We start from the raw sequence: 15,824 nt of genomic DNA on the forward strand, positions 1-15,824 counted from the left end.
TGATGTACTAGCAAGGCTACTCAATGTGATGTACTAGCTAGGCTACTCAATGTGATGACCTAGCTAGGCTACTCAATGTGATGTACTAGCTAGGCTACTCAATGTGATGACCTAGCTAGGCTACTCAATATGATGTACTAGCTAGGCTACTCAATGTGATGTACTGGCTAGGCTACTCATGGTGATGCATTGCGTGTTTGTTTTTTGCTTTTGAAAAGCACTATAGACATTTTATAAATTATTATTATTATTATTAAACTCCCAAACTGGCCCTCATACAATCATGGCCACTTAATCATCCCCAGCTTCCAATTGGCTCATTCATCCCTCCTCGTCTCCCCTCTAACTATTCCCCAGGTAATTTATGTAAATGACAATGTGTTCTCAGTCAACTTACCTGGTAAAATAAGGGTAAAATAAACAATTTAATATATACTTTTTTTTTTTAAATAATCATCAGCCTGATGGTCTGGGGGTAGAAGCTATTGGCCGACTGACAGTTTTTGCCATGATGCTCCTATACTGCCCACGTCTGAGTGATGGAAGCGGGGAGAACAGGCCGTGGCTCGGGTGGCTGAGGTCCTTGATGATCTTCTTGGCCTTAATGATCTTCTTGGATTTCCTGTGACACATGGTGTTGTTCGGCTGAGCGTACCACCCTATGTAGAGCCTTGCGGGGAGCGGTGGTGGAGTTGCCATACCAGGCTGTGATGCAGCCCGACAGAACAGTATGCTCTTGATGGTGCTCCTGTACAACACTGTGAGAGTCCTCAGGGACAGACAGAATTTCTTCAGCCTCCTGAGGTTCAAGAGTCGCTGTTGTGCCTTCTTCAGCACGGTGTCTGCCTGGTTTGAACATTTCAGCTCCTCTGAGATGTGTACGCCAAGGATATTGAAGTTTTTCGCCGTCTCCACGGCGGCCCTGTTGATAAGGATGGGGTCATGCCCAGTCTGGTTAATACTGAAGTCCACAATCAGCTCCTTTGTTTTGCTGACGTTGGCACCACATCGTCAGAGTGCCTACCTCATGTCCGTAGGCCATCTCGTTGCCGTTGGTAATCAGGCCTACTACTGTCGTGTCGTCGGCGAGCTTGATGATGGAGTTGGAACTGTGTGAGGTCGTGGGTATACAGGGAGTACAAGAGGAAACTGAAGTCGCACCCTTGTGGGCCTCCCGTGTTGAGGATCAGTGTGGAGGAGGTCATGTTACCTTCCAGTAGAAGCATGTCTTCTACTTTGCTAATGCCGGTAGCAGCAGTCGTACTCTAAGCTAAAAGGCAAAGAAAGGCCATTGCGTGTTTACTCCCCCTGTAGCCTGATCTGACTTTCATCCCGGGAGAAGGCTTTGCTCGCTACTCGTCTTAGTGGTTTATCTAGCTGTATGATTCTTCTCCTCCAGGAAACTCTGGTCAGACAAAATTCCCTATGAAGTCACACCATCTCCATGAAATGATAGGTGGCCGTCTGCGCTCTTTAAATGTCCTTTATCTCAAATAGTGTATGTTTATGTAATTCTATAAAGGTCCCCACCCTCAAGCAAATAGATGTTGAAATCCTTCTGTGTACTTCATATCACTGACAGAGACACCCACTTATCAAATCAAATCAAATGGCTCCCAGACCCTGGTCATGACCCCACTCTCCGAGGGTGTCTCAGGGAGAGTCGGGATATGCAAAAAACACATTTCCAATTCACACATGCGAATATTACACTCTTGTACAAATATACAGTAAATATAGGACAAATATAATCACCCTCCCACACAATTATGGCTCTCTATGTACAACCTACCACTCTGACTCTGGTGATTCTTCAAACTTAATTCTCTCTGCCCTACATAAACCCAGAGACTACAGTATGGCTCTCTGTCCTACATAAACCCAGAGACTACATACAGTATGGCTCTCTGTCCTACATAAACCCAGAGACTACAGTATGGCTCTCTGCCCTACATAAACCCAGAGACTACAGTATGGCTCTTTGCCCTACATAAACCCAGAGACTACAGTATGGCTCTTTGCCCTACATAAACCCAGAGACTACAGTATGGCTCTCTACCCTACATAAACCCAGAGACTACATACAGTATGGCTCTCTGTCCTACATAAACCCAGAGACTACAGTATGGCTCTCTGTCCTACATAAACCCAGAGACTACATACAGTATGGCTCTCTGCCCTACATGAACCCAGAGACTACAGTATGGCTCTCTGCCCTACATAAACCCAGAGACTACAGTATGGCTCTTTGCCCTACATAAACCCAGAGACTACAGTATGGCTCTCTACCCTACATAAACCCAGAGACTACATACAGTATGGCTCTCTGCCCTACATAAACCCAGAGACTACAGTATGGCTCTCTACCCTACATAAACCCAGAGACGACATACAGTATGGCTCTCTGCCCTACATATACCCAGAGACTACATACAGTATCACACTCTGCCCTACATAAACCCAGAGACTACATACAGTATGGCTCTCTGCCCTACATAAACCCAGAGACTACAGTATGGCTCTTTGCCCTACATAAACCCAGAGACTACAGTATGGCTCTCTACCCTACATAAACCCAGAGACTACATACAGTATGGCTCTCTGCCCTACATAAACCCAGAGACTACAGTATGGCTCTCTACCCTACATAAACCCAGAGACGACATACAGTATGGCTCTCTGACCTACATATACCCAGAGACTACATACATTATCACACTCTGCCCTACATAAACCCAGAGACTACATACAGTATGGCTCTCTGCCCTACATAAACCCAGAGACTACAGTATGGCTCTCTGTCCTACATAAACCCAGAGACTACATACAGTATGGCTCTCTGCCCTACATAAACCCAGAGACGACATACAGTATGGCTCTCTGCCCTACATAAACCCAGAGACTACATACAGTATGGCTCTCTGCCCTACATAAACCCAGAGACGACATACAGTATCACACTCTGCCCTACATAAACCCAGAGACTACATACAGTATGGCTCTCTGCCCTACATAAACCCAGAGACTACAGTATGGCTCTCTGTCCTACATAAACCCAGAGACTACATACAGCATGGCTCTCTGTCCTACATAAACCCAGAGACTACATACAAAATGGATGTCTGCCCTACATAAACCCAGAGACTACATACAGTATGGCTCTCTGTCCTACATAAACCCAGAGACTACATACAGTATGGCTCTCTGTCCTACATAAACCCAGAGACTATAGCATGGCTCTCTGCCCTACATAAACCCAGAGACTACATACTGTATGGCTCTCTGCCCTACATAAACCCAGAGACTACATACAGTATGGCTCTCTGTCCTACATAAACCCAGAGACTACATACAGTATGGCTCTCTGTCCTACATAAACCCAGAGACTACAGCATGGCTCTCTGCCCTACATAAACCCAGAGACTACATACAGTATGGCTCTCTATCCTACATAAACCCAGAGACTACATACAGCATGGCTCTCTGCCCTACATAAACCCAGAGACTACATACAGTATGGGTCTGTTAATGGCAGTCAGAATATTTGCTACTTCCTCGGGATTAGTCGCCAGTACTTCTAAATCCCCCAGCCGTCTCCCAGCTCTGACACCCATTGCCTGAGCTTAGCATGGATGGCATAGTGGCTACCTGCCTTTCTACCTCCCCCATTCTCCATTCTCCCTGCGTAAGGCACTGATTTTCTGCTGAACACCAAGGAGCCAGGCCACATCCATCCCATCTCCTTAATAATTCATCCACATAGTGTTTTAGTTGTGCTTTTCCTTTGTTTCATATTTTAATTGGAGCCTGGACACTATCTCTCTCTGCATCTTTATTACCAACATTGGGCCTTTTTTAATGCACTTTTTGGGTACGACAACATGAATCTCTCTCTCTCTCTCTTGCTCTCTCTCTCTCTTTCTCTCTACCTCTTCTCCCTGCTAACTGCTGAGTAGGGTTATTTTGCTGTGGGATGCTGTTTGACAGGACTCAGGAGAGAGTGTGGGCTGGGCGCTAGCTACTCTTTGGAGCTGGCTAATTAAATGGCTGCTAATCTATGGTGTACGATAGCTGGGGGTGGGGGTGGGGGTGGGGCGCAGGCAGGATGGTATGAATAGAGATTTATGAAGCACATAGCATGTATGAAGGTGAAGTCAGAGGCTGAGCTGCTGAGTGCTACAGTACATACAATGCTGCTGGACAATGCAGTCTTTCCAGTTTTAGGTGTGGCTCCTGTACTCGGTTTCTGGGGTTATTCTGAAGCTGTACCTTCCAGAGGCTGTGGTGGGAGTCTAGCTGTGGGACCGAGAGGAGGGAGAAACAGGGGTCGGTGTTGAGGTTGGAGTTGTTGTGCTGCAGGCGGTCAGGACTGGGAGCTTAGGAGCCTGGTGTGTTTGTATAAACCATACATGTGTGTCTGAGTCGTGCTCAGTGGTGCTCAGTGCTGCCGTCAGCCCCAGGGACAGAGAGCTGTGTGTGTGCCGTCAAGCGTGAGGACGGGAAAGTGAGACGAGCCAGAGGCTGCTGTGTTAATATTCATGTTCTCAGGTGGGTCTCTGAAACACAATGGATGGAGAGGCAGGCGGTGCACGGGGTGCATGGGGACCGCCTGGAGATACTGTGTAGCTTTTACACTGCAAAGTAAGGGTTAACTTTGTTGTTTGTGACGTAAATTAACCAACAGTTTAATAATTATGTTACGTTTTGGTGGTTTTACTCACTTACTGAAGAAGGTTGTGAATGTTTTTGTGTGTTTTTACACTGTGTGATGGAGGTTTGACATTTTACATTTGTCTGTGTGTTAGAGGGTTAACGCTGCTGTGCTGTGTAGTAGGGTTAACTGTTGTTTTGTTGGCTGTCTCTTTATGTTGTATATTACGGTTAATAACGTTATTTGATTGGATGTGCCTCTGTGCTTTGTAGAGTTAACTGTGTTGTTTGTTCTGTACTGTGTAGTAGGGTTAACTGTGTTGTTTTTGCTAGATGTGTCTATGTGCTGTGTGTGATGAGGTGGAGGAGTTGCAGTCTGACTCATGTGGGGCCGGGGCCAGCCAGCTCTAGTCACTCAGAGACAGGCAGCGCTGTGAGGCTCCTAACAGTTCCTTTGTCTGGGGCTGCTGCATGAAAGGCCTCTGTCTCCAGAGTGGCCTGGTGATTTCTGCCTCTGAACCCACCACTGTCAGGTCTGATTTCATGCTATTTCCTGAGCCCCCGCTAAAGAATACCCACTTTCCCTCCTCCCTCCACCCTTCCTGCTTCTGCTCCTTCCTCCAACCGCCTCCTTCTCCCCCTCTGCCCACTGAGGAGGCAGGGCTGGTATTACTGTGGCTGGGTGAAGTCTGGAGTGCTGCCGCATATTGGATTGCGTCATAGAGGGCTATGGAGGCCTGTCCTTCTCGCTTTCTCTCTCTAAGTCCTAATTAGCAGTTGAATGGTCAGAGGTTAGATGTTTAGTGTTTCCTGTATGCGCAGTAACTCAGGTATGTGCTCTCCTCTTTTGGCCCTCCCAGGCAGCAAGCATGAGGACGGCACCCAGAGCGACTCCGAGAATGGGATTGGTCTGCGCTTCGGCAACCGGAGGCTGGCTTTGGAGGAGAGGCTGAGGGTAGCGCAAGGAGGACAGGGGGGTCAGGGGAGTCAGGGGGGCCGGACCACCAGCAACAGGACCGCCTTCATGATCGAGTTCTACGATGACGACAACCCCCGCAAGCGACGATCCTACTCCTTTTCGCAGACTGCACCGCTGCTCGGGGGCGTGGCCGGGGAGGCTCTGTGCCCCACGCCCCCCTCCCACCCTAAGTCCCCCTCTACCACGACCACAGCCACAGACTTCAGCAAGGCCCCGTTATCAGCGGCCTTGATAGCGGGTGCCCCCACGGCCGCCCGGGTCCTGATGAAGCAGAGGTCTGAGGACCAGAGCATAGGAAGGAGCTCGGTCAGTACAGGCCACCAGACCACTGAGCCCAGCCCCAGTGAGGAGGGTCTGAGGACCCCTCGGTCCCAGGGGTACAGGGACAGGGAGCAGGAGGATGACCAGAGTGATAAGGGAACCTACACCATCGAGCTGGAGAACCGCAACCCTGAGGAGGAGGAGGCCAGGCGCATGATAGACAAGGTATAGTCAGCTTTCTGAAGTATTTTCACACACCTCAAGGATTTATTGTTATGGGTTGGGTTGCTGTGAATACGATTTCTATTTGAAAAAAATATTTTCTGAATTGCAGGTAGGAAAGCTGACCTTGTTTGAATGTAAGAATGGCCAAGTTCTAGGTGTCTTGAATTAACTGTATCAAAGGTCATGTTATTTTTCTTCAGTTTTCTAAAATGTCCGCCAAAAATAACATCCACTAAGCATGCTGAGCTTTTGAAGCTTTTGAAGCTGTAATGATCTGTCATAATGAATTATTACATCGCTACGTTCCGAATGAAAAGCATTTTACTATGTCCTCTGATGCTCTGTGACCCATGGGTAAAAGTACATTGGATTTCATTTTGTAAGGTATTTTATTTCCAACTGAATGTGGTCGTTGCGAGACCAATTGAAAAAATGTACATTGTACAATATGTAGTCTAAAACTTTTATACACTGAAGGTCTTGGTCAGGCACTCACTAATATACGCATTTTCAATGGTATATTAACAAAGAAATGTTACTGTCAGGAAATGGTATACCAAGCAACATAGGTCTTTGCCCTGATGTGGCGGTCAATTTCCCTTAAGTCTCTCTGTTCTAATTAGGGTTAGCTCATACAAACAGCCATACACAATGAGAGAGTGAGCTATATAACCTGCTGCATAACCTGGCTGTCACAATCCAGTGCAACAGCTGCCATAAAATAAAAACCACAGTTAACACAGCACAAGACTCATTCATAAGACTCACGCACAAGACTCATTCATAAGACTCACGCACAAGACTCATTCATGACTCACGCACAAGACTCATTCATAAGACTCATGCACAAGACTCATTCATAAGACTCACGCACAAGACTCATTCATAAGACTCACGCACAAGACTCATTCATAAGACTCACGCACAAGACTCATTCATAAGACTCACGCACAAGACTCATTCATAAGACTCACGCACAAGACTCATTCATAAGACTCACGCACAAGACTCATTCATAAGACTCACGCACAAGACTCATTCATGACTCACGCACAAGACTCATTCATAAGACTCATGCACAAGACTCATTCATAAGACTCACGCACAAGACTCATTCATAAGACTCACGCACAAGACTCACTCATAAGACTCACGCACAAGACTCATTCATAAGACTCACGCACAAGACTCATTCATAAGACTCATGAGTAACTCCCTTAAGCACACATAATTTACAAAAGATGAGCAGAAATGTCATCATCCATCCTCACCTTCTTCCAAATGAACTGTTCTATTGACACCTAGGGACTAGTTTAGGATCATAATACCTTGCTGCAAAACAAGGTTAGCCTTTAGCTAGCGCTCACTTTGAACACAGCATTCCACATGTTACATACCGCTGTAGAGCAAATCTAATGGGGCTCACCATCGAGCTCTCTCCATTATTCGATCATCCTCCAGGGAGTTTAGAAAACCACCGGTTTGCTTATGTAACAGCTGCCTGCATGCTTTCTCATGCTGAATGAAAAGATTTCTAAAAGGGCGAGTCTCAGAAGTAGAGAAGTAAGGATTTACTGCTGGCTTAAGATTCCCCCCAAAAAGCTCAGTTTAAACTCTTAAACATGTAGCCCTGAGATGTCCTTTTTGACTCATTAAATATTTATATGGGACTTAAAAGATGGTAATTGGGGCATGGAGTAAGTGGAGAGTGGGTGGGGCATTGGTTGTCAGATTTATTTAGAGCATAGACTGGGTAGTCTTCTCAAAACTAGAAGTGTGATGATTGTAATTCCTATAATTAGCTGACACAGTAATTGGCACACTGCTCCCTGTCTTTTTACATGGCCGTTATGGATGTATGAAGTGTGTGGGGGCAGTGCTTTGATCCAACTGGCCCTCATGTTGGTCCAATATCAGCCACCTTTGTCTTTGTAGTAGACTACCGTGAGTGGCAGTGATGAGTCATGAAGCTCTTTATTTTCTTGATGCTCAGGTGTTTGGGGTGGAGCAGAACCAGGATCCGTCTGTCTCAGTACCAGTAGAACACCAACAGGGAGAAGCGGGGAAGGAGAAGAAGGAGAGGAAGAAGACAACAGAGACGGGAGAAACTGCGAAACCAAGCTGCCTTCCATCTGAGGTAAAACACCCCTTCCATGGAGACACAAATTATTATACCCAATCTCTCACATCTTTTAGTCATCATAGTCACCAGGCTACCAACACCTGATAGCATCTACAGTTGAAGTCAGAAGTTTACATACACTTAAGTTGGAGTCATTAAAACTCGTTTTTCAACCACCACAAATTTCTTGTTAACAAACTATAGTTTTGTCAAGTCGGTTAGGACGTCTACTTTGTGCATGACACAAGTAATTTTCCAACAATTGTTTACAGACAGATTATTTCACTAATAATTCCCTGTATCACAATTCCAGTGGGTCAGAAGTTTACATACACTAAGTTGACTGTGCCTTTAAACAGCTTGGAAAATTCCAGAAAATGATGTCATGGCTTTAAAAGCTTCTGTTAGGCTAATTGACATCATTTGAGTCAATTGGAGGTGTACCTGTGGATGTATTCCAAGGCCTCCCTTCAAACTCAGTGCCTCTTTGCTTGACATCATGGGAAAATCAAAAGAAATCAACCAAGACCTCAGAAAAAAAATTGTAGACCTCCACAAGTCTGATTCATCCTTGGGAGCAATTTCCAAACGCCTGAAGGTACCACGTACCTCTGTACAAACAATAGTACGCAAGTATAAACACCATGGGACCACGCAGCCGTCAGGACTCTGTTTCCTAGAGATGAACGTACTTTGGTGCAAAAAGTGCAAATCAATCCCTGAACAACAGCAAAGGACCTTGTGAAGATGCTGGAGGAAACAGGTACAATAGTATCTATATCCACAGTAAAACGAGTCCTATATCGACATAACCTGAAAGGCCGCTCAGCAAGGAAGAAGCCACTGCTCCAAAACCGCCATAAAAACGCCAGACTATGGTTTGAACTGCACATGGGGACAAAGATCGTACTTTTTGGAGAAATGTCCTCTGGTCTGATGAAACAAGAATATAACTGTTTGGCCATAATGACCATTGTTATGTTTGGAGGAAAAAGGGGGAGGCTTGCAAGCCGAAGAACACCATCCCAACTCCTGCAGCATCCTGTTGTGGGGGTGCTTTGCTGCAGGAGGGACTGGTGCAATTCACAAAATAGATGGCATCATGAGGGAGGACAATTATGTGGATATATTGAAGCAACATCTCAAGACATCAGTCAGGAAGTTAAAGCTTGGTCGTTAATGGGTCTTCCAAATGGACAATGACCCCAAACATACTTCCAAAGTTGTGGCAAAATGGCTTAAGGACAGCAAAGTCTAGGTATTGGAGTGGCCATCACAAAGCCCTGACCTCAAACCTATAGAAAATTTGTGGGCAGAACTGAAAAAGCGTATGCGAGCAAGGAGGCCTACTAACCTGACTCAGTTACACCAGCTCTGTCAGGAGGAATGGGCCAAAATTCACCCAACATATTGTGGGAAGCTTGTGGAAGGCTACCCGAAACGTTTGACCCAAGTTAAACAATTTAAAGGCAATGCTGCCAAATACTAATTGAGTGTATGTAAACTTCTGACCCACTGGGAATGTGATTAAAGAAATAAAAGCTGAAATGAATCATTCTCTCTGCTATTATTCTGACATTTCACATTCTTAAAATAAAGTGGTGATCCTAACTGACCTAAGACAGGGGATTTTTACTAGGACTAAATGTCAGGAATTGTGAAAAACTGAGTTTAAATGTATTTGGCTAAGGTGTATGTAAACTTCAACTGTATCTCATTCAGTGATGTGATGCTTGAGAAATGTAAACATTACTGAGATTCATTACTATGTTAATATGCCAAAATAGCATTTATTTTCCAGTGGAACTCCCATTGTTTTTGTGTTCTGAGGGGAATGATGCACAAACCAGAAATGAGTGACAGAGTCCTGTCTAAAGTGGCATATCTATTTACTCTTAAAGGTGGAAAGCAAGAGCTCCTGATTTCGATGACTCTGTTGGTAGGGCAGTAGTGGACTAGTTGTGTCACTCCCTGACTTGACCACATCCTTGTTATTGACAGAGTAGGCCACTCAGTGCCTGACCTAGTTCATAGAGCGATGAGAAATTACTCTTTTCCCCCTCCAGGCAAGTTCCATTCAAGCACGAGGGGAGGAAGGAGACTGTATATACAGTAGGCTACAATAGTCTATCTGATGTATATGTGGATCTCTGATCTCGATATTCTGTTCAGTACAATTTCTGCTATTCTGTTCAGTTACTATTTCTGCTTTAGCTTGTGACTTTCTGATAGGACTCCATGCAAAGGAATACACTTTGGCTCTGTGAAAACAATATTCTCCTCAGTAGCACTAGAGTGTAATAAAAAAACGGATAGAGCCAGAGACCGATAGATCATTTCACATTCCCATGCTTAGTTTAAAATATGAATCATCTAATACATAATGAATATGATTTGACTCTTCAGGCTCATCACTTAAACATAAGACCATTCAGAGGTGAACAAATGGCAGCAGCGTTGTGTTCTGTGTCCTCCCTGCTACATGTGGATACTCCCTCCAGCTCTATGTGTCCAGTAGCAGGGATGTGTTGATTTGCTAGGTTAACTGTCTCTTCCCACAGCCGCTGTATCTCTGAATGGGGTGAAGTGCCATGAGTCTATCAAGAGAGACTAGGCTAACTGTCTCTCTCTCTCTCTCTCTCTCTCTCTCTCTCTCTCTCTCTCTCCTCCTCTCTCTCTCTCTCTCTCTCTCTCTCTCTCTCTCTCTGTCTTTCTCTCTCTGTCTCTCTCTCTCTCTCTCTCTCTCTCTCTCCTCTCTCTCTCTCTCTCTCGCACTCTCTCTCTGTCTCTCTCTCATCAGAGTGTGTCTGAGAACCCGGTGGCAGTGGGCAGTAGTCGCTGGGTGTCTCAGTGGGCCAGTCTATCTGCTAACCACACCAGGACTGACCCAGAAGGGTCTGGGGCTGAGTCACCTGCCTTCATCCATCAGCAGAGAGGTACAGTAGGGCTCCTATATTTACCAAAACCAGGATCATGTGGATCTGCATCTGTATTAGTGAAGGTATTTTCTTCACATAATAGCACAAAACTAGAAATGTAGCTTTACTATTTTTGTTTATTTCTACCAGAAGCGGATGCCTTTGAGTCGGGCGTGTCCATCCGAAGTGCCAGCTCTGCCACCTCCAGTCTCACCGAGCGAAAACGCAGGACCCTCCCCCAGCTCCCTATCGACGACCCCCGGGCTAATCCAGGGAAGAGCTTGTCCGGCCTAGGCCTGCATCGCTCAGAGATCGGGGAGAAACAGGACACGGAGCCCCAGGAGAAGAGCCAGGTGGAGCATAAAGGAGACGGGGCATGCTTTGCCTCCATAGAGGAGGGGGATATGATGAAGGGCAAACAGAAACAGACCAAGGCCCCGCTACAGGCCTCCTCCAAGCCCCCTCTCAGACCTATGAGCAGCAGTGAGAAGAGGTCCGAGGAGAGAAGGAGACGGGCGGAGGACAGGATTCAGCACCACAGCAAAGAAGGAGGGGACGGGGGGGAGAAGTCAGGGGGCAAGCCTCTGGTCCGCCAGGGCAGCTTCACCATCGAGAAGCCCAGTGGTGTGGTGCCCATTGAGCTGATCCCCCGGATCAAATGTGGTGCTGGTGTCCTTGGCCGCGAGCGCAGCGACTCTGTGAGCAGCATGGACACAGCCACCTTGCTGAAGGACACAGAGGCTGTCATGGCCTTCCTGGAGGCCAAGCTGAGGGACGAGAACAAGCTGGACAGAGCCAACCGGGCAGGTTCCATCTCCCCCGAGTCAGACGTGGACACGGCCAGCACCTATAGCCAGGCGGCAGGGGAGGGAGAGAAGAAAGCAGCCCACCAGAAACGCCGCTCCCTAAGCAGCCTGCACAAGGAGAAGAGCAACTTGAGCTCAACCTCCAAAACCGCTGCCAGCACCAACGCCCGCGAGCGCCTGGAGAGAAAGACCAAAACCAGAACCGATCCCAGCCGGCCAGATGTCCGCCGCTCCGTCCAGCCTGCCTCCTCGCGGGCACGCCAACCATCCCAGGACCTCACGGATGACGATCAGACCTCGTCTTTCCCAATCTCCGACATCCTCTCCTCTGACCAGGAGAGTTTGTATAGTCGCTCGTACGGCCGCAGCCACTTCACCTCTACGGATGACCTGCTACATTCAAAACTGGAGGCCAAATCCAGCAGCAAGACCAGCTCCAGTAAGTCCAGTAAGACCCTCCAGGCCGCCACAGCTTCCTCTCTGGGGAAGCAGGCCTCTCTGCCACAGCCACGGCCTACCAGAACGTCCCTGCTCCGCCGGGCCAGACTGGGAGACACATCCGACACGGACCTGCCCGATGCAGACAGGATGTCTGTGGCCTCCGAGGTGTCCACCACCAGTTCCACGTCCAAGCCTCCGTCTGGTCGTAAAGGCCCCTCGCGGCTGGACATGCTGGCCCAGCCCAGGAGGACGCGGCTGGGCTCCATCTCGGCCCGTAGTGACTCAGAGTGTACTGTGGGCCGGAGCAGCACCTCCTCCCCTCGCCTGTCTGCAGAGACCGCCCTGCGTCTGGGACTCCGCTCCTCCACCCCCACTGACAACAAACTGGCTCCTCGCATGAGGGCCAACAGTGTGTCCAAGCTCACTGAGGCCAAGTCCAGAATCAGCCCCTCCATCCACAGCACTCCCTCAGGTGAGGTCCTGCTCTCATCTCTGATACATTCACTCTGATATAAGGTACATCTTGATACATTCAGGACTCTATTATTTAATGTAAAAAAACTGTTAAGGGGTAAAGGAGCAAGTCAAATGCTATCTTGTGTGTTTTTTCCCCAGCCCTTTGTCTCCCCCCCATTCTGGTGTAAAGGAATGTTTAGGATTTTTCCGCTATTACATCATTGCAGTTTTTGGATAGGCTTGCCCTTCTTCTTGTCCTTTCTTGGTCATTGTTTGTCCTTATCCATGTGTGTGTTGTGATCAGTGTAAATCACTCTCATTGTCTGGCTGTCTGTCCTGTTCAGAGAGCCCTCAGCCTGAGCCTGAGCCTGACCCTTCAGAGGAGGAGCTCATGGGTACTGTACCAGAGAGAGCTCTGTGTGTGTGTGTGTGTGGTGTGTTTAGTGTGTGTGTGATGTGTCCCCCTCTTCAACCTGCCACTACAATGATAACCCTAATGCTCTACTCCAACTTTCTATCTTATTGGAAATGTTTAGGTCTGTTAGATGTAGAGGTACCCGGAATTACTATGGACACAAGTTTCAAATTGGATAGAAGTGAATTGTTATTTGCCCAAACCATCTTATTGGTCAAAAGCTGACCAATCTTTTATTCAATCTTAATTGCCAATAAGCTAAGGGTTACAGAGCCAAAACGATTACATCAAGTGTTACTGAGCCAACCTAACATCATTGCTGATGCAAGACGAGCAAATGTTGTGGGCAGCGCTGGATTGTGTTATTTAGGGGCTGTACTCCACCTAGTGGAAATATTCATTTAACACATTGTCATAGCATATTAGAACTTGTCATGTAGTTAAGTAAAATGTTATTACAGTGAATCCAATTGATATATTTGAAATCTAGAGAGAGCATTAGGTCATCCATGTACAGGCTACAGGGCATTAGGCCCAGATGTGACATTGTGATCCCACTGGGTACAGACATCAGTTCAACGTCTAGTTTTCATTTCACCTTTGGTTGAGTTGTCAACTAACGTGAATTCAATGTGAAATCAACAAACAAACAAAAGAATCAGTGTCATTGGATTTTGGTTAAAAGTTGGGTGAAAAAATACTTTTTGCAAATCTAATCAGTTTTCCATGTTGATTCAACATCATCACATAGATTTTTTGGTTGTTGAAATGACGAGGAAACAACGTTGATTCAACCAGTTTTTGCCCAGTGGGATGACTTAACACATTCCCTAAAATGAGTAACTAATCCACCATGAGTGTGCCATTGACCACACCTTCTAACAGGAAGTACACTCTTAGAAAAAGGGTTCCAAAGGGGCTCTTTGGCTGTCCCCATAGGAGAACCCTTTTTGGTTCCAGGTAGAACTCTTTTTGGGTTCCATGTACAATATAACCCTCTGTGGAAAAGTTTCTACATGCATTTGAAGTTATGGGTAACTAAAAAAGTTTCTACATAACTTAAAATGCATTTAATAAATAAAGATCTTTAGGGTTACGATATATTTTGGAGTGTTATACATTTTCATAAACAATGTGGGATGGCAGTACCAAAATGGTTCTACCTGGAACCAAAAATGGCTCTTCAAAGGGTTCTCCTATGGGGACAGCTGAATAACCCATTTAGGTTCTAGACAGCACCTTTTTTTTTAAAGAGTGTAGTCACTGGAAACTGAGACAGTCAAGCACTGGATTCAGGCCTACCTAGGAAGATACATTACAATCAATCAATCAAATGTATTTATATAGCCCTTTTTACATCAGCAGATTTCACTAAGTGCTTATACAGAAATCCAGCCTTAAACCCCAAACAGCAAGCAATGCAGATGTAGAACCACGGTGGTTAGGAAAAACTCCCTAGAAAGGCAGGAACCTAGGAAGAAACCTAGAGAGGAACCAGGCTCTGAGGGGTGGCCAGTCCTCTTCTGGCTGTGCAGGTGGAGATTATAAGATTACATGGCCATTAAGGCCGGATTGTTCTTCAAGATGTTCAAACGTTCATAGATGACCAGCAGGGTCAAATAATAATCACAGTGGTTGTAGAGGGTGCAACAGATCAGCACCTCATAGGCGAGCATTCAGAGGTCGAGACAGCAGGTGTGGTAGAGAGAGGGAGAGTCGAAAACAGCAGGACCGGGACAAGGTTGCATGTCCGGTGAACAGGTCAGGGTTCCAAAGCCGCAGGCAGAGCAGTTGAAACTGGAGCAGCAGCACGACCAGGTGAACTGGGGACTGCCATGAGTCATCAGGCCAGGTAGTCCTGAGGCATGATCCTAGGGCTCAGGTCCTCCGGGAGGGGAGGGAGAGAGAGAGAGAGAAAGAAAGAGATAATTAGAGGAAGTATACTTAAATTCACACAGGACACCAGATAAAACAGGAGAAATACTGACCCTAGCCCCCCCGGCACATAGATTATTACAGCATAGATACTGGAGGCTGAGTCAGGGGGGGTCGGGGGACACTGTGGCCACGTCCGACAATACTATAACTTACTATAACAATATATGTTCAATTGTCTAGCTAGAGGGAGAGAGCACGTAGTATACCTTCACTGATTATGTGCCACTGTTAAAACCATATACATTTCCACCATCAGACCACTTTCCACCAGCCCCATGTCAGGCTATCAGCCTACATTCCACCAGCCTCATGTCAGGCTATCAGCCTACATTCCACCAGCCTCATGTCAGGCTATCAGCCAACATTCCACCAGCCTCATGTCAGGTTATCAGCCAACATTCCACCAGCCCCATGTCAGGCTATCAGCCTACATTCCACCAGCCTCATGTCAGGCTATCAGCCTACATTCCACCAGCCTCATGTCAGGCTATCAGCCTACATTCCACCAGCCTCATGTCAGGCTATCAGCCTACATTCCACCAGCCTCATGTCAGGCTATCAGCCTACATTCCACCAGCCTCATGTCAGGCTATCAGCCTACAGAATATCTTGT

General features: G+C 46.7%; 1 protein-coding gene across 3 annotated transcripts in view; it reads left to right on the top strand.

Moving 5' to 3' along the window:
- cep170aa (centrosomal protein 170Aa) overlaps nucleotides 1-15,824 on the top strand; it is a 65,941-nt gene that overhangs the window by 43,738 nt on the left and 6,379 nt on the right. For all 3 annotated transcript variants that reach the window (XM_014179957.3, XM_014179965.3, XM_014179966.3), the window contains 5 exons: nucleotides 5,511-6,115; nucleotides 8,109-8,252; nucleotides 11,038-11,173; nucleotides 11,306-12,874; nucleotides 13,203-13,253. In XM_014179957.3, the coding sequence (XP_014035432.1) occupies nucleotides 5,511-6,115; nucleotides 8,109-8,252; nucleotides 11,038-11,173; nucleotides 11,306-12,874; nucleotides 13,203-13,253 (2,505 nt within the window). The remainder of the gene's footprint in view (nucleotides 1-5,510; nucleotides 6,116-8,108; nucleotides 8,253-11,037; nucleotides 11,174-11,305; nucleotides 12,875-13,202; nucleotides 13,254-15,824) is intronic.

This window comes from Salmo salar, chromosome 28 (assembly GCF_965601325.2).
Source record: "Salmo salar chromosome 28, fSalSal1, whole genome shotgun sequence".
Classification (NCBI taxonomy): Eukaryota; Metazoa; Chordata; class Actinopteri; order Salmoniformes; family Salmonidae; genus Salmo; species Salmo salar.